This window comes from Hemibagrus wyckioides, linkage group LG15 (genome assembly GCF_019097595.1).
Source record: "Hemibagrus wyckioides isolate EC202008001 linkage group LG15, SWU_Hwy_1.0, whole genome shotgun sequence".
In the NCBI taxonomy this organism is placed as follows: domain Eukaryota; kingdom Metazoa; phylum Chordata; class Actinopteri; order Siluriformes; family Bagridae; genus Hemibagrus; species Hemibagrus wyckioides.
The window spans coordinates 13,807,401-13,833,014 of record NC_080724.1 but is presented as its reverse complement, the minus strand read 5'-3'; the positions used below and the strand labels follow the sequence as shown (position 1 = coordinate 13,833,014).

General features: G+C 38.8%; 2 protein-coding genes across 8 annotated transcripts in view; one reads left to right on the top strand and one right to left on the bottom strand.

The window, feature by feature from the left end:
- The window catches only part of arhgef10lb (Rho guanine nucleotide exchange factor (GEF) 10-like b), a 36,921-nt gene extending 28,922 nt beyond the window's left edge, over positions 1-7,999 (bottom strand). For 2 of the 4 annotated variants that reach the window (XM_058409676.1, XM_058409679.1), the window contains exons 1-4: positions 7,684-7,999; positions 2,549-2,614; positions 417-740; positions 266-293 (exon numbers count right to left, since the gene is read on the bottom strand). In XM_058409676.1, the coding sequence (XP_058265659.1) occupies positions 266-293; positions 417-740; positions 2,549-2,585 (389 nt within the window). In that variant the 5' untranslated portion in view covers positions 2,586-2,614; positions 7,684-7,999. Of the gene's footprint in view, positions 1-265; positions 294-416; positions 741-2,548; positions 2,615-2,695; positions 2,817-7,683 lie in introns of all 4 variants that reach the window. The other 2 variants (XM_058409678.1, XM_058409677.1) reach the window with 2 other exon arrangements.
- A 7,131-nt stretch (positions 8,000-15,130) lies between these two features.
- On the top strand, positions 15,131-25,109 carry rcc2 (regulator of chromosome condensation 2). 4 transcript variants are annotated; one of them, XM_058410082.1, is made up of 13 exons: positions 15,131-15,301; positions 16,439-16,658; positions 17,452-17,545; positions 18,623-18,766; positions 19,475-19,606; positions 20,009-20,097; positions 20,289-20,403; positions 20,499-20,665; positions 20,995-21,175; positions 21,264-21,369; positions 21,475-21,547; positions 23,132-23,209; positions 24,088-25,109. In XM_058410082.1, the coding sequence occupies exons 2-13, from the start codon at positions 16,455-16,457 to the stop codon at positions 24,190-24,192; spliced, it is 1,488 nt and encodes a 495-aa protein (XP_058266065.1). In that variant the 5' UTR covers positions 15,131-15,301; positions 16,439-16,454; the 3' UTR covers positions 24,193-25,109. The 4 variants fall into 4 exon arrangements, with proteins under 4 accessions (XP_058266065.1, XP_058266066.1, XP_058266064.1 ...); XM_058410083.1 differs by having other exon boundaries at positions 16,436-16,658; XM_058410081.1 differs by lacking the exon at positions 15,131-15,301 and adding an exon at positions 15,408-15,669 and having other exon boundaries at positions 16,436-16,658.
- Positions 25,110-25,614: the final 505 nt, after the last annotated feature.

Below are 25,614 nucleotides of genomic sequence, written 5' to 3'. Positions count from 1 at the left end.
ACTATTAATTATTGTCTTGTATTTTATACTCTTCTTAGGAAAAATTTCTCATAATGTGTGTCTCACAGAGCCGACTGATCTAACTACTTGGCATAATGTAGCTGTGAAACTAAAAAACGTAAATAATAAACTTTTATGGCTCTCTTGGGTATGAGTTTATGTCCACTGGTCACATCGTAATGAGATTTTAGTTGTACAGTATGCTTTTTATATGTTTAGGAATTAAAGTGTATCTCAGAGTATTTCTAGAGTATAGGATACTTACTCATCAGGAGATTGCCTGACTACTATATCTGAAGAGAGAGAGAGAGAGAGAGAGAGAGAAAGAAAGAAAGTAAGAAAATTGTTATACACATATATTATTCTTGCAGTCTCATACAAAACACTCATGCTACAAACATGATAGAAACCCTTACCAGAGCTTATGTCTGGATGCCAAGGAACAGTTTGACACTCCTGACCAGCAGAGGTCACATTTAGTTCCTCACGACGAGTGACTGGGACACTCTTCACCGGTTGACTGTAAAGTGCATTAGAGTTTGTGCTGTGACCTGAAGCAACTTCCTGAAGTCCGGTCTCAGCAGAGGAAGCTACAATGTCCTTAATTTCCCCAGGGTTTGAACCAGCATTGTTCTCATCTTCACTGTCATCAAACTGAAACTGCTCTCCCTGCTCCTCGTCTTCATCATCCTCCTCTTCCTCTTGCTGGGGGGTCTGTGCCACACCGGTTGGCATAGACTCTGAAACCAAGTTATATGTTTGAGTCTATACTTGTTTAATGATTAATGATTGGTACTGCACACATAATATAGAAAGGTTTTAGAGGGTATGTTCTTCTTAGAAAAATGAAAAACCCATGGAAGAGGGAAACTATTATAAGATTCAATTTTCAGGTGAAAAAGAAAATGTAGCACATTCAGCATTCGGTGGGTCAGAAGCCTGTCTCCATGTGACACCAGTCTGTTGCAGAGTATTACACATACTTAAAAGTTCACACAAAGATCTGCACAAACAGTAGCTGAGATCAGGATCAAAACCTGCACACTGGAGTCACCAAGACCTGTTGTGACACTGTGCCACCAATATACACTATATGTCTTTGTATGCTATAGCGTTACAACTTTTCTTCACTGGTCACAAAGTGAGGTGCATGAAGATAGGGTTTGCCAAGGATGATGTGGAAGAACTAGAATGGCCTGAACAGAGCTCTGATCTCAACCACCACAGAACACCTTTGGGATGACCTGGAAGACCGACTACCCCCCAGACCTCCTGACCTAACATAATTGCCCAACCTCGCTAATGCTCTTGTGGCTGCATGAGCACAAATCCCCACAGCAATGCTCCAAATTCTACTGAAAAGCCTTCCAATAACTATGGAAGTTATTATAATGGAAAAGGGAGAATTAAATCTGGAATGGGATGTTCAACAAGCAAATATAAGTGTCATGGACAAACCTCTAGCCATATAGTGTATTAATATGAAAATATTATTCTACAATCAGTGATGTAACATTCAGAACTAAACTACATCTGGACACTCACTCGATCATATACGGCCATTGCTAACGAAGTAACAAATTGTTATATTTAATAACAAAACAGGGTCATCAACTCAGTAACTTTAATTACTAGGAATAACTACTAATAACTAATAATAATAACTACTGTCGATGATCTGGAGAAGTTGTATGCCACAGTAACTTGGGGTTTCCTACAGCAAATGCCAAAGGACTAGACCACAAGCAACGGATAATTATAACCGGCTGGCTCAAAATAACATACTCTGGCACCATGTAATGGACATGGAAACAAACAACAAAGTAATTTTCAAACATCTCTAAAAGTTTGTATGTATCAGGGATGTAGTTTCATGTAAGAAAATCCAGACCACTCATGAGTCATTTACTGAACTGGGTGGAGTAAATAAAGCATGAATCACAGTAATATATTACTCTAATAAGTCCAATTGTGCACAACACTAAAACAATAAGCTCAGCTCAAAAAACTCTCAGAATACACTTTATCCTATTTGATCTCCTGTCTTTCATTGCAGCTCTGTTTTTAAAAAGAAAAATCTAAATAGCGTTACCTTCTTTCCTGTCCTCATCAAGTTGTCTCCAACAGAAACTGGCAAAATTCTTGGAAACACTGACCAAATGGATTTTTGGTAACACCAGATATTTCAATGAGGGGTTCATGTTAGCGATCTCCATGACTGCAGGAGGCATATGGTGAATGTCCAGGATCTCTTGGATGCAGCATATGGTTAGCTGGCTTTAGAACAACATTGTGCTCTAACAGAGATTAAAATGGTCACACTGCACTGCCTCAGCCAAATTCAGAAAAGCCTTACTAAACCACGTGGCAGTATAGACCAATCGTATCTCAGAAAAGCTTCCATGTAGGCTACAAGTCGAGATATACTCCGTATTGATCCTGTAGGAACTACTGCAAGGAGCTCTTGTTAATATCATCTAACTTTCACTGCACATGGTGTACTCAGCATCTTGTTAATAGGTTTAAACAAAGGAAAAAGTGTATTCACCTGTAGGCTGTGGGGCAAGGGACTCCGGGGATGCCATGGGCTCAGTCTGTAGTCACATCTGCCTTTCTGTACAAAAACAGGAGCCTTGTGTTATGGAAACAGTGACACACTGTGTGATTAAAAGTACATATTCAAGATGACTGCAACATCCCTGTTGTTCAGATTCTCACGCCCTTGAGTGGAGCTTAATCTTCATGGCACTATAAAACCTAGCTGAGCAGACCTTCTCTAGACAAGATGGGATCAATGATCTATGAAGGTTACATATCTAGGAGAGAGGGAGAGAAGAAGAAGATAGCCGGAGGAGGCAACATGAGAGTTTCCGACAGCGGTTATGCTGTGTAAGTCTGCTAAATTCCACAGGACTACATGGCGAATCCAGGCTTGTTTTTAACTGAATTGTTCCTCCCACAGTCACTCGGCAAGGCGAAAGGGTGACTCAAAAACAGACTAACTCAGCCCTAAGGAATGAGCACAGCCTAAACATAACAGCTAATGGAGGTGCCGCCTAGTTGAAGCATTTCCAGTAGTTCCGTTGCTGATATCAACCCAGTACAGTGATTACGCAATCCTCCGGGAGCTCATCATTTTCCTAGTGTTCACAATCCATCACTGGCAAGTCATTTTTGTTAAAGACACCCAAGGTTCAGTTTGAACCCAGCATCCTCAGAAGGTTAACATAAATAATTCAATAATATAGGGCAGGGGCAAGAGAAAGGCAGAAACAGAAGGAGGCCATAGAACTGTACTTACAGTAAATATGTAATCTTACATTTTAACATGGTACTTAATAGTAACAACGTCGTTGAACTCTGAAGTCTGATTAGTCAGAAGGTGTTGAAAGCATGGTTCTGAGAGTAGTTCATTTCATTTCATTGTCTGTACGCTATCCTTGGGTCATGGGGAGCCTACGCCTATCTCAGGCATCATCGGGCATCAAGGCAGGATACACCCTGGAAGAAGTGCCAACCCATCTCAGGGCGTACACACACACACTCATTCACTCACTAAAAGCAATTTAGAGACTCCAATCAGCCTAGAAGCATGTCTTTGGACTGTGGGAGGAAACCCACCAAGGACAGGGAGAACATGCAAACTCCACACACACACAGTGAGCAGGAGCGAGACTCAAACCCAGGACACTGGAGGTGTGAGGTGAACATGCTAACCACTAAGCCACCATGCCACCTCTGAGAGTAGTATTGGCTATAATTCAATTGATATGTTTATATTAATATGCTTGTTTTAATATATTATCATTTCTATAGTAACATCTCATATACCAAGACTTGTATGTTGGACACTGCACAATATACTAAGGCTTATAATGTATTTATATTATATATAAAATATACTTATATTGTATGACATGTTATTTAACACATAAAATGTTTAATTACTAATATAAGGAGATGTTGATACTACATTTATGGCACTTTGTATACTGGATTACAGAAGTTACACCACATATAAACAATCTATAGACCCCTCTTAAAACTGCAGAATATGGGGATATAATAAATTGAACCAAGATCAGACATGTCGGATCTTTTTATACTCTCTTTTTTTTTTTACTTTTATTGTGATATAGCAACCAGGAAAAACAATAGACAAAATGTCCAATAATTTGGTTGCACACCTTTTAGATAATACTTTATTAAAGCACTCTTTCCTTGTAAAATTAGTCTACTAACTCTTGATTTGGCAATTTTATTCCACTCTTCCTTGAATGCTCCAGATCTATCAAACTGCGAGAGATTCTCCTGTACACAGCCTGCTTCAAGGCAGACTTTCAATTAGATTTATAAGTTCTGAGCTTCTTCATCTGATGCCATTCCTTTACTGATTTGGATTTGCGCTTTTCATTTACTACTGTGCTAGAATTCATCTGTATGCTCAGCTATCTAACAGAAGCCTTCAGGTTTTACGGCCAATGGATTGGTATTTGGAGCTATCCACGATTCCCTCTTTCCTCTATCAGCTAAAGAGAAGCAGCTCCATCACATGATGATGCCACCACTGTACTCTACTGGGTATAGTGTTCTTTGGGTGATAAGCAGTCTTGTTTTTTTACACCAATCATATCTTTTAGAATTATACCTAATAGACCTCAAACACGTTTTGCGGTGATAGCATGTATGTTTTATCAAAACATTTGGGTAGGCATGTCTGGATTTTTCTAGCCGGTTTCCAATCTAGCCATCCTACCACATACCCTACACATGACAAAAATTGTTGTCACATGCAGGGAGTGACCTGTACTTGCCAGATTTCCCTGATGTAGCTGAATGTCTCTTTGCAGTCTTTCTAATGAGATTTGCTCTTGTCTTTTTTATCAATTTTGGAGGAACTTCCTGTTCTAGGTGATGTCACTGTGGTGTAACACGTTTTCCACTTGGTGTTAAAGGCCTGAACAGTATTCCACGGTACATCTAAGGTTTGATTTGTGTGTCCACCTATTCTAATTGATATCTCTTAAAAATGAGATCCCAGATATTTGCAAGCTCTCTGCCGACCATGGTTTCAGCAGTTGGAAGAAATGTCTAGAAAACCCTATAGAAACAGCTGGTCTTTAGTAACCAGAATCACTTTATTAATCAGAAATATGTCATCGATGACGGCTGTATGAGAATGAAATATAAGATGAATTTTAAATGTGATCTACATGCTACATTATAAAATAATGTGCACATACATCCAGGTTACTATAAGATTATTTTTTCTCTTTTTTCTTTCAACCCCTGAAAAGCTTCTATTTATTTATTTTTTATTTTTTTCATCAGCTGATATCACATTAAATCTGTTTAAAAAATTTTTTTAATCTGTTCTTATATTATTAATCTTGATTTAGCTTGATTTTTTACATCACAGAAACCTGCAATATCAACCAGGTAGTGTAAACTTCTTTAAATATCCATTTTAAGTTTTCCATTTTCTCACTAACATGACAAGCTGTGGGTTTAAGCTGTAGTATAAGAGGATTGAACATTTTTGCATGTGCTGTGATCGTAAAATAATCAATGATACAACTATGATTATACTTTATACTTTATTGTAACACTATGGTAGCATGGATATTTTCTTTTTAAATAGTGACTTCTAACCTCTTCTGTACACTAATCTGAATAAGAGCATCTGTTTAGGTGCAGGTTACTTTCATATTTAATATATAAATACAGAGAGGGGTGCTCAAACTAAAACCCCAACACGCTTTGCTTTGATATCTGTCACTTGTATGTCACATTTTTTAAGGAAAAAAAGATGTATCTTGTGTTCCTACAAAAGGCAAGCACCATTTATTCTAAGATTCTTTAGGAACAACTGACACAGTGTACCATCCAGCTCAACACTTGCAATTTACTGCTAAAAAAAGAAGATATTCTGCAAAGAGCTGGTCACGTGTCAACGTTGAGAGGCAAAGGCCGTAACAAGAGTCAGAGTGTTTCAAACGGCCATCGTCATAGAGACACAGTCCGAGTGGGACATAAATAACGCGGGCATCGCCTTGACCACAGACACAATGAGTGAAACATCTGCACCTCCACACATATTTACTCCACATGAACTATCCTTTCTCTCTCTTCGTTTTTCTCACAACATTTGACAAACTGCAACAGTAGTTTAACAACTGTTTAATTTTTTCTTCTTATTCTTACAAATAAAATTTTTGCTTTTTATAATGTCTTTCAAAGACATGGTGTCCTCTCACAGCTCTGCTCATATGTTTACACACCTGTGCTTTTACTAACATGATTTAAGTGATTCACACAAATGCGTTCTGAACCTCATCTGCAAAATGAATGCATTTGCAGATTATCTTGAAATGTTCTGAAAATCTGCTGCATTAATCATGCCTCAAAATTTGTTCAAAGTTCTTGTCCTAGCAGAGCTCTGACAGAGCAGCAGAGAGCCACCACCACCACCACCGTAGGGATAACAGCATGTTTCTCTTCAACAGCCTTGTTGACTCTCCAAACATAGTTAGCATTTCTGCTTATGAGTATAACATACAGTTTTCTGGCTCTTCAGATCAAATGACCTGCCTCTATTAGTCTTCAACTGTTATTATATATATATATATATCCAAGGGATTTAATATGACATGGCCACCACAGTTATGATGTGATGAAGTAGCCTTCATGTTTGTGTATTAGATATATAGAGTTAGTAGATTTTCTTTTGCGTCTTTTTCTAGCAGTGTTGTCTGATATTTTTCTTCTTCTGAATTTTGATCCTGATTTGGTTTCATTTAAATCAGTTTTATTGTAGAACTGAGTCTAAACAGAAGTGACTTTTATTCTACATCATCAACTATATTTACGCAACTTTTATAGTTGAATTCCGGTGTCTTATCTACTAATTGACTGCAGTTTTCTATACAAAATATGATAATGAATACTGTCCAAAAAGAAGGGCTTCAATCAATGTTTTTTTTTATATTTAACACAAGACAGAACAGATTACTGTCATGAGCTTCGCTGTCATAAAAGTGTATTCGATTGTGCAATTACAGGCCTAACATAAAAGGCTGTATCCTAAGAAACGTACTATCTACAGACGTGTACTTTTTAGTTTATTACATGCTGTTATGTCCATGGCAAGGATAAAAAAATTAAATCTAGATACAGTTATTCTAATTCTTTTGCTTTCTGTTAATCTTTTGGGTGTTTTAATGATAAATGCTGGGGAGGGGGGTCAAAACATATAAGCGGAACTGTATGGCTAGTATGTGGTGTAAAAAGGAAACTTTGCTCTGAGCTGTTTTAAAGATAAAATGTCAATTATAATGGGAAAGTAAACACCACAAAAGGCATGAGTTGCTCATTAACAGTTTAGTGTAGCTGTTTCTCTGACATAAGCTTGCATGACAAACATAAATGTACATTTGCATTTCAATTCAGTTCTAGTGAACGGCTTTCACCCCCAAACCAAGTGCTGTGTGAATCCTGAAAAAAAAAACAATGCTGAAATCAGAGGTCATCTATTAATGTGTTGATCAGATCGTGACACTGGATCTGCCTTCCTCGTGCTCATCAGTTTTGTCTCTTCCCATCTGTGTGTCCAAGCTTTGTTGCATTGTGGTAATGGAGTAAAAGAGTGATACATGATACATAAACACACACATGGATTCTTACCTTTTATTCCAAAGCCTGACTCACAAACCACAATGTTTTCCACTCTTGGTTTTCCAACTCCGAAATCTTCTGTCTGAGATCCAGGCTGCTAAAGCTCCATTGTCATATCTGCTCCCACTTTGGTGCAGTGCAGCTCTCAAACATCTTGTGCTCGAATACCCAGCACCTCTCTTCTAACAGTCAGTGATGGCGAGGCGAGATGTCCACCATTGTTTGCTTTCCCACAAGGCCCGATTTCTGGAGCCCCTTCCACGAGAGCTGTCACGCTCACATATACAAGAGAAAAAGAGGCTCTTCCCTTCTGTTCTTTTCCTCTATCCCTCCCTCTTCCTTTCCTTTCCGTTGCCTCCCTCTTTCCCTCCCTCCCCCTGCAGCACATCAATAGACACAGCCTCCCTTCAGAATACAAAAAGTCCAAAACCCCCAACAGCCAATAGCACATTAGCAGGAGCAAATCCTGGCCAATCAAAGGCTAGGATCATTTTTGAGAGTCAAAGGTTGGCTCAGAGAGCTATGGGGGGTAGGTATGGGAAAACGAAAAGCCTTGTATGAAGAGAGAAGAGGACAGAGAGGGAGAGAATGACCAGTTAGACATGCTTTTGGTATTACAACATCTGCACAACAACTCGTGTTGCCTAAATGTTAACGCCTAGCTGGATGTTATTAATGCTTTCAAAAATGTCTGTTCCCCATTACTCTGAAAGATCAGCAAACAACAGAGAGTATTGATTTACATCCACTGAATCTATTGTACATGATAGAATGGTCTTTACTGGTTATTAGGTTCACATAAAGTACATGCAGCTTACACAACCACTAAGAACGGAAAAACTCTCCCTACCTAATTAGCTGGAAGCAAAAGTATGAACAAACACTTTAAAAACATAATTACCATTTAACAGAAATCTGTTTTTCTGACAAAAGGTCAAGAAAATAGTCAGTTTTAAGCTGACTGGGTCATCATTGCCAAAATGCACAGGGAGGTATGCATCATGGTGGGTGGGTGCTGGGTTCAAGATGTTTTAGAAAGGACTGTTTTTATTTTTCATCCAAAAACCACATTCTGAAACTGATTTTCTCCCCCTAGTCATTGTAAGAGAAACATTACAACACTGTCTTCTGCTGAGGATAAAAACAACTCACTAATTAGGTTTCTCTTCAATCATACTACAGCCATGCTTACCAGAATGTTAACATAAGCTGATAACTCCATGACATCTGGCTATTCTGTGGCTGTTTCTATGTTCATCGTGTCATATTCCCACACAGTTGTTCAAACTGTGTACTAAATATATTTACACAAGATCCACTTAAAGGTAATGTATAAATAAAATAAATTAAAATATATTAATAAGAATTACTTCATGGTTGGTTTGACAGTGTGGAGAATAATGGATACAGTATAAGTTCCTTTAGATTTGTGTTAATAAGCATGTAATAAACACTAACTTTTTATTGTTTTAAACAGATGTGAGTGCACTGCATAGAAAAAGGTACAGAAGTAGCTGAGAAGCTACGTGGAGTTCAGCTAGACATGAAATTGGTCCCTGGTAAGAATCTCTGTTTGTCCCCAATTCCCTATTAACTCTTTTTTTTTTTACCAGAGGCCAAAGTTTCAAGCTATTTTGGGGTACCCATGTGTAGCATTGAATTTCTTTTCCATGTCACACCCCACAGTGTTACATAATTGCTCAGATAAAAATAGATCCTTTGTTTCTAGTTTTTAAGTATTTTTTTTTACCTAGCCTTCTAGGGACAATGAGGGGAAATGTATTCCAAAAGTCACTTTTCTATGTAACTTACACTTTAAGAATGGTGAATGGAAAATGGTGATATCAAAACCACTTCCTCTCTGAGATGCTTGTTCATGAGCATCTAAAATTTGAAAAATGATATCTTCAATCACTAAAACTCTACGTAAGGTTTTCCGAATAGTGGTTAAGACGTCTCACACTGAAAGCCAACCATGCCCTGACTAATCTTATATCAGACAGTGATTTGATTGTAGTGATAAAATAATTCATTTATTTATACTTATGAAAAATACTCAGAGATTTCAATTCCACCTGTGGTATGAAACACCAGTGTACTGGTAGAAAGGGTTAAACCAGGGATTTCCAGTTTTATCCAAAAAGTGTTGGTGTGGCTGCAGGTTGCCATTCAAACCAAGCAGGAGCTACACCTGGTAAATCATCTTATTTTTAGGTGTGGATCCTGCTGAGCTGGAATCAAAACCTGTGGTCACACCAGCCTATTATGGATAAGACTGGGCATCCTTTCATTGAACTATTTCGGGATAATCCCATTCCTGAAAATATAAAAGTCTCTAGATGTTTGTTTCAGTCCTGATCTAACACCATGAGTAGAGCAGGGAGTGTTTGAACTAATCTCAGTGTGATACATTGCCTGGAATGGGGCTGGGCATCCATGCCGTAAGCATTAGACAAGCCCTCTTAAGTTGTTCATAATACTGTGTTTTTTCTACTACATTTTAGAGAAGAGATACTCCAGCAAATCTTGGTCAGGAGCCAATGGGGTAATTTAAATCCTAGAAGAATTTAGTACTTAACAATGGCATTTTTGTTAGGTAAAATATTCCAGAAATGTGTTACACTTGATTAGAGTTAAGCTTGTGTGTAGGTTGGGGATGTCACCCTAAGGGACCGACACTGTGAAGTAACCATTGTGTACATCACTGCTCACTGATACATGTGTAGAGAGTCTCTTCCATGGTCAATTTCTTGTTTAATATTTTGAAGTTTTTGACCATGTTAAAATTTCCAAGTATAAATATATTTTCTCTAAAACCCAAAGGCAAGGTTTTGACACCTGACATCCTGCTCCACAGGCTAAAAGCAGAAAGAATTTTTCTGCTGACTTTAATGGTGAGAAAACTCCTCAGGCACTCTTAAGACAAGAAGACAAACTGTAACCCAGGATATACTTATTCAGTTATCTGAGAAGAGTGAGAGCTGAACATGATAAGACTTGTTTAAGCCAGATTTTTTTTTTACACATGGGGTTTCAAATAGGAGGCAAAAGATTTTTAGAATTTTAAGGAGTGTCACCACCTAATAGATTCTAAACCAAAGCCTTTATAATATCAGACGGTTTTGTTCATTTCTATCCACATGGAACACTCAGGTGCCTGTTTAGTTCATTTAACTACTGCAACTCACTGCTGGCAGGTCTGCCTCTGAGCGCCATTCAGCCTCTGCAACTGATCCAGAATGCAGCTGTGTGACTTGTTTACACCTTTCCAAAGTTCTGCCACACCACCCCATTGCTGTGCTCCCTCCACTGGATTTCAGTAGCTGTCCACATCAGATATAAAAGACCAGAAAGCAGACCAGCACCCACTTACCTCAGAGCTCTTATTACACCCCACAGTGCACCACGCTCAGATCTTCCAGCACTCCAATACAAGAAATGCATGCCCCAACCCTCTTTTCTGTTCTTGCACCTATGTGTCCTGAACTTCCCATAGATGCCTGAACAACTGATTCATTGGCAGTGTTCAAAATACATCTAAACATATACCTCGAGCTGACGAACTCACACTAGCATTTAAAAAAAGTCTGTGTGCTATTCTTGCTATATTACTTCCAAACAGAGTTTTTAACTCATTGTATTCTTAGTCTGTGACCTAGTATAGATGTGTTTATTGATAGAGACTTCAAAAGCATTTCTGTAAGTCGCTCTGGATAAATGCTTCTGCCAAACGCCAGGAACATAAAGGTAATAAAATAAATGGTCTTATAATTACTTTACTGTATTGGCTTCAGACAGGCATCTTCAGAATTATCATACATAACCTTACACAAAATTATCATACATACCTTACTAGAAGCATATTCTAGGAAAATAAAAACAGATATCTCACATTTCTCTCAAACATAACCCCACTGTTGTGCTCCCGTGACTGGCTTTTGGAATCAGCAAACATCAGATTCCATTTCCATCCTACCTCAAAGCTCTCATTACTCCTCACACTGCTCCACACTCCCTTCAACCTACTAGTACTGCTTGCCTGGTCCCACCATCTCTCAGGTTAAGAGGTAGGTATACATCTGTTCTGGCACCGAGGTGGTGGAATGAACTTTCCCTAGATGTCCGAACAGCTGAGTCACTGGCCATCTTCAAATGACAGATGAAGACATACCGCTTCCTGAAACACTTTTCTTAGGCTGATGGTAATCCTAAATCTGTGACTTATTAAACCAGTGTTGATGTATTCATTGATAGAGACTTCAAAGCACATTTGTACATCACTCTGGATAAGTGCATCTCCCAAATGCAAGAAATGTAAATGTAAGAAACGTACATATCCACTGTTAGAGCAGTTTAGGATTTAAACCAATCATTGCTGCAATGAATCTGCCTGGATGAGGATGCAAGAGTATTTTACCCCCATTAGCAGTGAGGAAGATGGTTATAGAGAGGTAAGCTTGGAGATGTACAGACTATGGTAGACTTTTGGGGTCAACAAGTTCACAGATCTAAAAACAGATGTAGATCCTGTGCTAAAAATATATGACAGAAAAAAACCTTTCACTTGAACACAAATGTAAGCACCTGGACTTTACTAAACACTTCCTGAACTTGACTGACTGGAACCAGATTCTATGGTTAGATGGGAAAATCACACAATTGGTTGGTTTGGTGTACACAAAAAAAGAATATAATCCATACTGTGGAGCATATTCTAATTTCTGCTTTTCCTCCAAAGGGCCTGGAAACCTTGCTAAGATACATTGCATCATGGACTCCATGACATTCCAGATTTTACACAGAAATCTGGCTGTCTCTCCCAAAATGTTACAACTGCTTTGTAGTTGGACCTTCCGGCAGCCTAATGATCCAAAACAAACATCCAATTCATACAAAAATGGTTCAGTGACTGCAGAATCAAGTTGAACATGGACATCCCAGACTGGGGCGTGCGGAAAAGACTGGTTAAGTCTTAAAAGCTCTGGAAAAAAAAAATAAGAGACCACTGCCCAATCTCCAGATGAACCCTACTGAAAACCTCTGGAATGTCATCAAGAGGAAGATGGATGGTCACAAACCATCAAGCAAAGCTGAGCTGTTTGCTTTTTTGCAAAAAGAGTGGTATAAAGTTCCTCAACAGCAATGTGAAAAACTGGTGGGGAGCATGGAGCCAAAACACATGCAAATCGGGGTTATTCCACCAAATACTGATTTCTTGATGTTATTTAGCCAAAGCATTAACACAATTTGTTTACAAATGATTTGCATTTTGTTTTATTTGAGTTATTAAAGCTCTGCAAATACTGCATGATCTTGGGTTATTTTCATGTGTTGCCATTTCCTTTAAATATACACTCTAAATAAAAATAGTTATATTTTGAATTTAGGAGAAATATTGTCAGCAGTTCACAAAAAAATGAAACAAAACATATACACAGTCATTGAGTTTGTCTGAATGCAACAAAATATAATGTTTTATTATCTGTGGGAAATGATGCTTACTTCTCGGTACTGTGCAAGTTTCCATACCTTCAGAACAGAATGACTGAATAATATAAGTAACCTATTTTAGTAAAGATTAATAGTGGAAAAATAAATTATGAAAGTTAATATGTTTGCAGATTTTGTATCTACTGCACTCTGATATATACACTACCTCTCAGTAGTTTGGAATCACTCAAAAACTGTATTGTTTTCCAAGAAAACACACACAAAATTAGTCTGAATATAAAATATAGCAAAAGAAAAGGACATGTTGACATGTCAGAGTTAGAAATAATGATTTTGATGGAAATGATGAATGTTTTCTTCAAACTTTGCCTTCATCAAAAAAAACCCCACCTTTTTCAGCGATTACAGCCTAGCTGTCAATTTTTCAAGATAATCTGAAGAGATTTCACCCCATGCTTCCTGGAGCATCTCCCACAAGTTGGATTGGCTGATGGAGTCTTCCTCCATAGCTGAAATCAAGTTGAAATATGCAAGTGATCCCAAACTTTTGAGCAGTAGTGTATGTTACAATATTATAAATCTGCTGTAGGAGGTGTTATAGACAGCCATAGCAATACTTTTTTTCCTTTGGGTTTGCCTTATTAGCAGCACAGGCAGTGTTGTCACTTCAGAGATCCTGGGCCCCCAGTTTGATCAAGTTCAGGTTACTGTAGAGATTACTGTACTGTACTGTCAGGTTACTGTAGAGATTAGTTATAGGAGTGTATGTTCGTATGTTCGAGTGTAAGTTTGTATGTTCTCCCTAGGTTCTCCAAAAACATGGCAGTAGGTTCAGGGGCTATGCTAAATTGTCCCTACGTTCAAATTAGTGTATCAATGTGTGTGCATGGTATCTTGCAATGGACTGGTGATAACTGGTGTAAAACAGCTCCATGCTCAAATGCTACTACTCTTGTTGAACCAGTAAGACTGACATCCGAACCATATAAAAGGCATGTGTCATTTATTTATTTATTTAATTTACATACCTTTAGTTTGTACTGAACTGCATGTCTCTTATTCAGACTTAACACCAAGTCTTGTTCAGTAAGAGGCATATTCGTACAATAGGTCAAATCAAAGACATGCTCCATCACAAAGGACATTAATACAGTCTTTTAAAAAAAGTGTGTGGAAGTGAAGGAAACCATTTGTTCACTTAAAAGATTTGCTCAAAAACAATGACTTGAACAAAACATCATTACCACATTCATGATTAAAAGGTTACTGAAGATGAATGAATGAATGAATGAATGAATGAATGAATCTCACATTCATGATTTAATGAATATTTCTTTTAGATTGTTCCCTTATTTGTGAAATGCATCCATGGCTCATTTTTATACACAGATCAAGCATAACATTATGACCACCTCCCTAATATTTTGTTGGCCCCTGTTTTGCTGCCAAAACAGCCCTGACCCATCATGCACTGTGTGTTCTGACACCTTTCTATCAGAACCAGCATTAACTTCCTTAACCTTGGCCGCCCATGACTCTGTCCCCGGTTCACCACTGTTCCTTCCTTGGACCACTTTTGATAGATACTGACCACTGCAGACCGGGAACACTCCACAAGTTTGGGAGACGCTCTGATCCAGTGGTCTAGCCATCACAATTTGGCCCTTGTGAAACTCGCTCAAAACTTTATGCTTGTCCATTTTTCCTGCTTCTAATACATCAACTTTGAGAACAAAATGTTCACTTGCTGCCTAATATATCCCACCCACTAACAGGTGCCATGATGAGGAGATAATCAGTGTTATTCACCTCACCTCTCACTGCTCATAATGTTATGCCTGATCGGTGTATATGGAACGGAGCAAAAACATGGGGAGGGGGTAGCAGGTGAGCTTCGGAGGCCAGCAACCTCCAGACCACCAGTTGGCGCTGCGCGTGTCTATAGGAAGAACTTTAAAGCCTATAGTTACATTACGCTTACATTATTCAAATCCCGAATGTTTCTGTTACAGTTTACTACATAAAACTTCCGTGACTGGGTTTTGAGGATTTCCCTTAGAATTAGTTTCATATTTGAGTTTTAACAAAAAGTCAAACGAGGGTATCAGCAACATAGCGCTCAAGAGAGACCCGTTATCAAGTTAATTACTTTAAAACACCGGATTATTCCAGTCAGGTAAACTCTACACAAAGATGTTGGAGAAAAAGACAAGTTTATTGATACATTATGAGATGTGTGTGTGTGTAAGAGAGAGAGAGGGGAGTGTGTGATGTCCCGGTGTCGGAGTACAGCTGAAAGAGCGCCTCTCTACCCACGTGGTTAGATGGCGGAGACTCCGCACGCTCTTTTGTTCCAAATCAATCAAAAACCGGAGGAAGACGGACAGACATGAGCGGACCTGCTAATTCAGGAAATTCATAGTTCACCAGACAGTGTTGTAAATAAGCAAGTCTAAGAGCAAACCGTCGCGAGTTTAAGTAGCATTTACATTCCTTAAGTCAAAAATATCCACATTTGAGACGCGAGGAAAAAGTTTTGAGCCGGTACGTCCGTGTTATATTCGTTGTTTGGGATTATGGCTTTGTTGCATGCAAATGCGGTACGCTTGCTTGCTTGCTTGCTAACGTGGCTAGATTCATTTTATTTTACGTGAAGTCCAAATAATTTCCAGCGACTTGATTACGTTGTTGTTGAGTCGCTGCTCGAGCCGCGAGACTCTTGTATTTTTGTGCAGCAGTGTGTTCCTTGGTGCGGGTTTTGTGTGTGTTTTTGTGATCTCGCGCTGGTTAATTGTTTAGTTAGCTCGGCGGGATGCGCGTGCTGCTAGCGGCGCTAGTTTGCTAACCAGCCGCATAACGTACAACAAAGAAACAAAACGGAGCTGAACGGCGATGATGCGCGAGCCATAAAAACACACACACACACACCGCAAACACACACTCTCAGCCTGCTTTATATCCACTTAACCGTAAACTAATAGGCACAGGAGTGATGTGGGACATAACTTTCCTTAACAACTTTTATAACTGAACTCTCTCTTTAGCGTAATTTGTAAACACCGATATACACGGAAGCTAATTCTCCGACAGGCTATGAGCATATTTCCATTCCTTCCATTAGCTAGCAGTTCTTGTAGCAGAACAACGTGAATGGGGATTGGAATAAAAGCTCTGACATATTTATTCGAATCCATGGTGCACGTTAGATGTTAGTTTTCTCCCAGTCGATAAGTGCTGAAGTAGATGAATACTAACGTTAGCAGTGGAGTCTCATGATTGTGTGTGTGTGTGTATGTTATGTATTTGGCAGCAGATTCTTTTTAGTTACTATGCCACGCAAGAAGGTGACTGATGTTTCTGGAAATGGTGGACTGAAGAGAAAGAGAGCCAGCGGCAAAAAGAAAGACCGGGAATTCAGCAGCGACGACGAGTTTGAAGATTATGAGCAGGAAAACACAAAGAAACCCGGCAAGCAAGCCACTAAATCCGGCCTCCAGCCAGTCACCGTGTCGGACGACGTGAAGGAGAAGATTGTAAGATTTCATTACACCTTTTTTTTTTTTACACAGTGCACGTTTTTTTATTATTTATTTATTTACTTAGAGTTATTATTATTATTATTATTTTTTGCAGCCATGGACGTATTTAAAGAAACTCCCAACCTGAAACACATTCATCGTGTTAGTGTTTTAATAAACTGCATTGTGTTTATAGCCTCAGAGATCATGTCTGTTAGTGCGGTAGTTTTTGTTATTCTTGTGAGCAGGTGGTGGTTGTGTGCCCTGGTGACGTCACGCGGTGACACTACACTGCCTGCACCGTTATAGTGCCAGTGGACAGGAGGGAGCAGCTCTAAATCACACACACACACACACACACACACACACACACACACACACAAAGGATATTGCTCTCTCTCTTAGCTCCTTAAAATAAAATTGCATGAGCATCTTTTCTCACTCACCAGTCCATTGTGCATTTCCCCCTTTAACTCAGTCCATCCATTTTTATTTAGTCTTATTGCACAGTAGTATTTTAGAAATATTCGGGTTATTTACTGGATAGAAAGTTTTGTTTTTTGGTTTTTTTTTTAATTCCTTTTCCTTTTTTCTTCCCAATGGACAGAACACGTTAAGTCCAGTATGACGATATTAAACCTACTGGTTCATTTTTTTGAGGTTTGGGTTAAACCCATTCAAATAAAGTCACCAACCAAATTTAATAAGCAATATAGTAACATGGGAGATTTTCATTTGATATGCCCATAAAAAAGTGTCACCAAATACAATGCCCTGAAAATTTTTTTTTTTCCTTTTACTCCCGTAGAAACTTGAGGTCCCCAAGGTCAAAGGCCAGCTGCTTGTTTTTGGCGCTACTAACTGGGACCTGATTGGCCGAAAAGAAGTGCCGAAGCTGCAAGGTACCTACACACACGGACCAAAAGATGATTTTCCCTCTTGGCTGAATGTTTACATCATCTCTGTGGTTGCAAATTAAATGTGCTTTAGGCTTTAAATAGACCTGTCCAGACATCTTAGACTCTCTGACCTAATTATGGCCCATAACTGACTCAACAAATGTCCAATGATCTTATTCTGGAAACGGTTTGGCCCATATGTAAACACACGCTCGTGTAATGTGTTTATGGGAAAACCTCACCTTCATGAGTCAGTTCATTTAATTGCAGTTACTTGGTTAAATATATTTTCTGTACCCAGGTAGTAATGACAACTTGTTTTGTTATTGTTTTTAAAGTAGTTAGACTGTTTATGAACCAGGTCATTGAGGTTGCTTTGTTAAATCCAATTTTTTTTTTTTCTTCTTAATGTAAATTTTTCAAGAAAAATTTGGCAGGAAAACAGAGGCAGATGTAAATGTGTGTATGCGTGTGAAGATTGGACACGTTTCAAATACGACTCAATCCTTTGATTTCTTGATCACGAACCGTATATTTGCCTAATATTGTCGAGAACGGCGTTGTGTTTAAGAGCGGTGTGACAACACCAGAATTGTATGTGTTTTTCACAACTGCTTTAGGAATAAATTCTAAGCAGCTGTTTGATAAAGGTTATTGTGCTGACCGGATTCAGAGGAAGTTGAAGCTATGAAACATTCCTGTTTACCTTGGTGTATGCTGGCTTCAGCCAGTGTTGTAACAGCTGTGCAGCATGTAGGCCATGGTCTAATGGGATCAATAAGGAATTGATCTTGGCCATGGCTGCTCTGACTATTATGCTTTAAGAAAACACGCTTGCTTCAAAAGAGCCAAAGTAGGAGTGATAAGTGTTTTTATTTATGATTTTGTGCTGCTCTGTATCTAGTGCTTTATGAAGGTTAGACACCACATTAGGTCCTTTTGTACGTTATACTTAAAATTTCAGCTGAGACTGGATGATGAAAGCAAAAAATGGTGAATCCGTTGTTTATCTTGTGCATGTGTAGCCTCGTGGCAGGTTTTTTGTGAACTTCTAAATGTGTTTTGTTTTTGTTTGCAAAGCTGCATACAGGAACCTGGGCCAGAATCTGTGGGGTCCTCATCGCTATGGCTGTCTGAACGATGTGATGGTGAGCAGTGTGGTGTCGGGGCCTTGTGCTGCCCACAGCCTGCTCATCACCACCGAAGGCAAACTCTGGAGCTGGGGTAAGCCGTGCTACATGCTATTACACTGTCTACATTCTCTTACTCTCCTGTATTCTCCTATTCTCTTGTATGATGAACAACCCAAATAAGTAATTTGATATTTTAAGTGTTATTAGTTTTCTTTTAAATACATTTTGTGCCCTTAAAATGCCTCCCTGTGGCCTTAGCAAGAGCATGCACATGGTGTGGGATGAATAGGACTGAAGTTGTCTTTTTTTTTTTTTCTGCAATAAATAAATTAGGGCTTCACGTGTGAAACTCGTAAGTGTCATTTAAAACACGGGCATGGTGTTCATTTGATATTTACTTAAATTTTTCTTAAGTGTAATTGTGTATGCTAGAAGACATAACTAGTGTTCATGTCATTTGGGTGTCTCTGGCTGTCGTAAGCAAGGATTTTGAAAATGTGTAATTTGGCTCCCTATCCTGGCCATGAGGCATTTACCTTTTGTATGTTCATCCAGAGAAAAATACTAATATGTCTATACAAAATATTCCTTTGAAAATATGAGTCATCATGCACAGTGTGATTTACAGCACAATATCAGTGTAGCCTTATTAAAATAAGGAGTTGGATTAGTTTATTGCCTTTTGTTTTAATATTGCAAAAGAAATTAAGCTTTTATTTCAGAACTAATACTAACAGGATGTTTGTGCTAATACTCTACTAAGTTCAAACAATTAAAAATAACGTTCCCTTTCACTCAGGCCGCAACGATAAGGGCCAACTGGGCCACGGAGACACCAAGCGTCTGGACGCTCCAAAGCTGGTGGAGGGTTTGGGGGAGGAGGTGATAGTGTCTGCTGCCTGTGGTCGAAACCACACCCTTGCTTTAACAGGTAAGCTGACAGGGTGTATGACCCAGAGATGTTTAATCACACAAACGCTTCATTTTCCAACTCTAAATATTTTCCAACAATCTTTTTGTCCAATATCGCAAAACACTTTAGGGTACATGCGACATTTTCGTCTATAACGATGCAGGAGCAGACACACATCATACTATTCAGGCAAAAAAAAAACTTTCACAAGTAAACTTTAACCCAGTTAGTCTGCAACCCTTGAACGTGTCAGCCATTACAAAACAACCAGATTGTCTTTTTTTTTTTTTTTTTTTATTATTTATATTTATACTTGTTTTGTGACTTTAATTTCTGATGTTTATTGACTGAGAGCCTAGTCTCAGTGCAAGTCTAGAGCAAGATGTTGCAGTTTGACCTAACCAGTATTTTTTCCTACAGAAAATGGTACAGTATTCTCATTTGGGGAGAACAAACTTGGGCAGCTTGGTCAGGGCAATCAGACGGATGCCGTCCTGAGCCCAGCTACAGTAAGAAACTTCTTCTGTCTGAAATATGTTAATATCTTAAGTTCACAAATTCAAAAGTCACTAGCACAATTCTTACATTAGAAGGCAAAGTAAATCGTTTTCTTAAATCATTCTACTATTAAATTTTGTAATGTACTGATGAGTTGGATTGTGTGAAGCTTAAACTCTGATTTGTGGTGTTTTGTGTGCAGATCTTGTACAATGGACAGCCTATAGTTAAAGTGGCTTGTGGTGCTGAGTTCAGTATGGTGGTCGACTGTAAGGGCAATATTTACTCTTTTGGGTGTCCGGAGTATGGCCAGCTAGGTAATCCAATAGAATATACTATTTGAAGGACTGTTGGCTCATCATTTTTGAGCTGGAATTTTTTGAATGGCTTTTGTTTCTTTTGCTTCCATCAGGACATAACTCGGATGGGAAGTTCATTGCTCGAGCCCAGCGTATCGAGTTTGACTGTGAGCTTATCCCTCGACGAGTGGCCATTTTCATCGAGAAGACTAAGGATGGCCAGGTGATGCCTGTACCTAACGTGGTGGTGCGGGATGTTGTGTGTGGTGCCAATCACACTGTGAGTAAACAGACTGTTTTTGTTTTTGGAAACTTTTTTAGTTAAACTTGGAGCTTTGTTTGAATAAAATTATGTTGTGAATGTTATTGTTCAGAATGGACAAGGAACGAGTAAAAGGATTGCCCTAAATGTTCAGACTTTTGAAACATAAGATGTATTTGGGTTAAAGGGGTGAGAGATGATTGTTTCCAGTCTAAACATGTCCTTGGCTGACTCCTTCAAACCACAGATATTATACAAGCTGTTATGCAAAGCTGACCTAGAAAAAAAGAGGAACCTTACAGTACATCTTATTTAACTGATGATCGCTGGGTTGCATGTTTTTATAGCTGGTACTGGACTCGCAGAAGCGCGTTTTCTCCTGGGGTTTTGGTGGCTATGGACGTCTGGGTCACACCGAACAGAAGGATGAGATGGTCCCTCGATTGGTCAAGCTCTTCGATTTCCCTGGTCGTGGAGCCACTCAGATATACTGCGGATACCAGTGTTCCTTTGCCGTCAGTGAAATGGGTAAGAAGGGTATCTGTAAATCAATGACAACTCCTTAGTAGTGGTTTTGTTTGTTAGTAAATGGTTTGCCATGTATATTTATTTTCAGGTGGTCTGTTTTTCTGGGGGGTGACAAACACCTCTCGTGAGTCCACCATGTACCCGAAAGCTGTGCAGGACCTGTGTGGCTGGAAAATCCGCAGTCTGGCCTGCGGGTGAGAGTTTAGCCTAGTGTCATTCCAAACAAATGCTATAAATAACATTTGTTTTATTGTGCAGTGTGTACATCAGTGTAAACATCGTCCTCTTTGGTTTCTTAGGAAGAGCAGTATCATCATTGCGGCTGATGAGAGCACTATAAGCTGGGGACCATCGCCTACATTTGGAGAATTGGTATGTTTGTCTTATAATTCAAGTTTTTACTGACAGGATTATTGAATTAGGAATCATTTGTTGATTTTTACCCGATCCCAGAGGTTTTTGTTCTTGAAAGCAGTTTTCTGCCAGAGTTGATTGCAATTCGTTATTGCAAGTTTGACCACTTGCCTTTTGATGTAAAGATCTCTGAGTGACTTTATCTCTCTTGCCTTGTGGTATGGTGCTCCAAAAATGCATGGATAATCACCAGATTGCTCCTGGATTGTTGAGAGAAGTTGCTTTTGCATGACTTTTTGATACTGTTCTTTATTCATGGCAGTGTTTTTGGTCAGAATTGTGGGAGAGCCCACTCCCTTGGATGAAAAGCAAGCCCACACATGGATGGTACATGTGGCATGACACAGGGACTCTCAGTACTGTTCACCTTTTCTTCTCCGGACAGTCAATTTTCCAGATTTCTCCAACATTTAGAAGGGGGCTTCATCAGAGAAAATATCTTTGCACCAATGTTTCTGCTGTCCAGTTCATGTACTTGCAGAATTTCAGTCAGTCCTTGATGTTTTTCTTGGAGAGAAATGGCTTCTTTGCTGTACTTCTTGCCACCAGGCTGTTGTCCTTAAGTCTTTATCTAAAAATGCATGCCGATATGCTCACACCCACCTACTAGCAAGTGCATTAGTACAGACATGATTCTATGGCCAAATCCTTAGAAGGAGATGTTCCTGGTGTTTGCGTTACACTCTGGGACACCCTGAAGCCTTTTTCACTGCAATTGAACCCGATCTTGAAAATGGTTCTTTCGGGATCAATTTTCTTTGCAATTGCATGTGAGGCCATTTTGATATAAAGCCGTGATGGCTGCACTTCTTTCTTGGGAGGTAACCATTTTGCTAACACACAAATTGAAAGCACTTCTTTTATAACAATCCATCCGCTCTTATAATCGACTCAGAATGACGGTGATTTCACCGGACTAGTATTCATTTACACTGGTCAGCAACTGCAGCAGCAAAACACACAATTTGTCAGTGCCGGTACTGTTAGTCATGGCTGTACACTTGCATGGGGATGTGAGATGATGGAGCATTTTGCACACATTTAGAAATGTTTTATTTAACTATTAGAGTTTGATTTAGTACTACCAAGTCACTACTTTTATACTGTAGGCAAGAGAAGACAAGAGAGTGTCCTTTAGTATCACTCTTCAAACCCGGTCGTTGATATGCTGTTCATGATTTCGAGTTTCAGTATGAATGCCGTTTCTAATCAATGTGGGATCGAGCGATTCTCTCAATCCATCCAGCTGTTGTGACCCAGAACACGCAGCCATTCAGAGAACCAAATTAACCACTCTGAAATGATCATGATTATTAGACCTGATGTACAATACAATCTTATCTTGTATTTCATTAATTTTGTAAGAGCAGCAGTTAGTTTGTGTTCAAAGCCATGCGTATCTTGTAGAGCTGACCTGCAAACAGATACTTTAAAAAAGCACATTTAGCACTTTGTCTGTTTAGCTGTGTACAGTTTTTTTTTTTTTTTTTTAGCTTTCTTATTGTATTACAGTCTATTGTATAAGTCTTGTATCTTTTACAGGGATATGGAGACAACAAGCCCAAATCATCCACCACAGCTCAGGAGGTCAAAACTCTGGATGGAGTGTATTTGGAACAGGTGAGGGGGGGAAAAATTGCACCTTCTGGTAAATTTCACTGGTTTTAAATTATAGGTACTTTTGATATAAAGGAAGTCTGTTAGGAGTCTCGAGCAAGGTGTCTTGATTTCCTAATCAAGAGCATCTAGTTGGAAATACTGAGAACAACCTTGGCTTCTAAATACAAGTATAGAAATATTAAGCGGAATTCCTGCACCTACATTCACACAGGATTGGGGTCAGTAGTTCTTAATATTGTTATTATAACTGACTCAGGATCACAGAAGTGAAGTAGAAGTAGAGTGTGAGAATATCTGCTCAGCCTGTTACCCTTCTCAGTAGTTTATAGCTGGTTATACCATAATACTACTGAATGCTCGAGTCTGAATGTTGAGAAGTTAGTTAATGCTGAAAAAATCCTTTCTTTACAATATTACTTATCCTTTAGAGAATTCTTTATTTATTTGTAATGTATTTTTTGGTAAATTGTTGCATTAGAGAAATAAAATGATTCAGCACATGCTGTTTTAGGAAAACAATCCATTTCTGGGTAATACCAGCCCACAGCACACCCCTTCATCACTGATTATTTTCCTATAGTTGCCACTTTATTAGGTATACTACCCTCATTATTATTATTATTATTTTGTTTTTTTTTCCCCAGATAATTTACTATAGATTTGAACGTGTAGAATGGTAGTATGTGTGAGTATATCAGATGCAGTAGTGATGCTGAGATCCCCCCCCCTCCCCCCGCACTATTCATACTAACACCTAATTCATTATAGGTGTACAGTTGTAGAGAATGGTTTATTTTTCCATGCAGAATAATCTGACTGACCACATGGCTTTGGTTGGTGGACTGCAATAACAGTTTGTTTTTTTGTTGTTGTTTCAGGTGACAATGGGCTACGCTCACTCGCTGGTTATCGCCCGTCAGGAAACTGATCAGGAGCAGGAGAAACTCAAGAAGCTGCCAGAGTACAATCCGCGCACACTGTGATTTCATGCAGGTTTTTTCCATCATCATCATCATGTTTCTGCAGAGATTTCTGATTTTCCACACAGAATCTTTTTGCTCACTAGGTCACCGGTGTAGTCACACTTTGGTTGGGATGCAATTCTTCTTTTTCTTTCTTTTCTTTTTTTTTTTATATATATAAATAAGGACTTCAGATTACAACTTGCAAGATGTGTATTAAAATCAATTTGAACCTTAAGGCTTGTACTAAGTGATTTCGTCTGAACTGGAAGTCCTTCACACTGACTTCATGTACCTCCTTTAATACTTAGTGTCTGGAGCTGAGAGGGAAGCCTCGTATGGCTCACTCCAAGCACTTAACTCCATTTGGATCTCTTCTACTCCTCACTTGTACATTCCTAAAGGATGTTCCAAATGTTCTTTTTTTTTTTGTATTTTCTTAATTTTCATTAAGTTGGCTGGGAAGAACTGTTGTCTGCTCTCTCCAAACAATTGGTGCTAAATCATTTTGAGGCAGGCTGTTTCAGCTGATGATGTGTTAGCTGGCATCACTGAAAAGACCAACACTCCATGCTTGTGCCTTTTTAAGTGATCGAATTCAGGCTGTGGATGCTTTGTTGTCCCAAAGATCTTCCGTCACTATGTAATCTGGGACCATGGCAGTGTGTGTTTTGTTTGCAGTCACTTAAATGTAATGTTTTATGTACTGTGCCATTTTTTTCCTCCTTATGTTCATCTGTGCTTAATTGTTGATGTCATTCCCTTCCCATGTTTCTCATTCTAGTAAACTACCTGTATTTAAGTTGTCTGACTACAGACTCTGCAGGAGAATTTCTTTGTGTAATGCCCCGAAATGTTTTTGTTCATAAAGTGTATGTCAATTAGGATGCCCAAATGTTTTCATAATTTTAAATAAAGGTCCATGTTTATGTTGGTAACTTGCTTTCTTAGCTGCACATTCATTCTGGATTAGTAAGATTTCTCAAATTTACATTTTAAAATGTATTACAGATATCAATATATCTGTATACAAATATTATAGGAAATGTGTATGAAATAATGATTCTGAAGAAATGATTCTGTAAAATGGGATGATTCCTTTTTATAATTTGCTTAAAGCAGCTATAACCAAGAAACTGAAAAGCACAAAGTCATCTGTCATGAAGAATCTCCGTTTGACAATGTACTGTTACCAGTGCTGACTCTGGAGACTCCTTCCACCAAATAAACCTCCTTCCACCAGCAATGATTACACAATTTCTTTCTTAATGTTTTCATCCCTTTATTTTTTTTTTGCCTTCGTTTACAAGGTGCATACAAGTTCCTGTGACTTAGCCATTACTACTGAAGTGTTACTGACAGAGGTGCTGTTATATAAAATTCAACACCTATCAGTTATATTCACGAACTCGGCTGTGCTGCGAGATACAAGCTGAACTGAAC

Coding starts and splice junctions, on each gene's coding strand:
- rcc2 (XM_058410082.1), top strand. CDS start 16,455: ATGCCACGCAAGAAGGTGACTGATGTTTCTGGAAATGGTGGACTGAAG. Junction 16,659..17,451: donor ACGACGTGAAGGAGAAGATT/GTAAGATTTCAT, acceptor TTACTCCCGTAG/AAACTTGAGGTCCCCAAGGT. Junction 20,098..20,288: donor CCGTCCTGAGCCCAGCTACA/GTAAGAAACTTC, acceptor TTTTGTGTGCAG/ATCTTGTACAATGGACAGCC.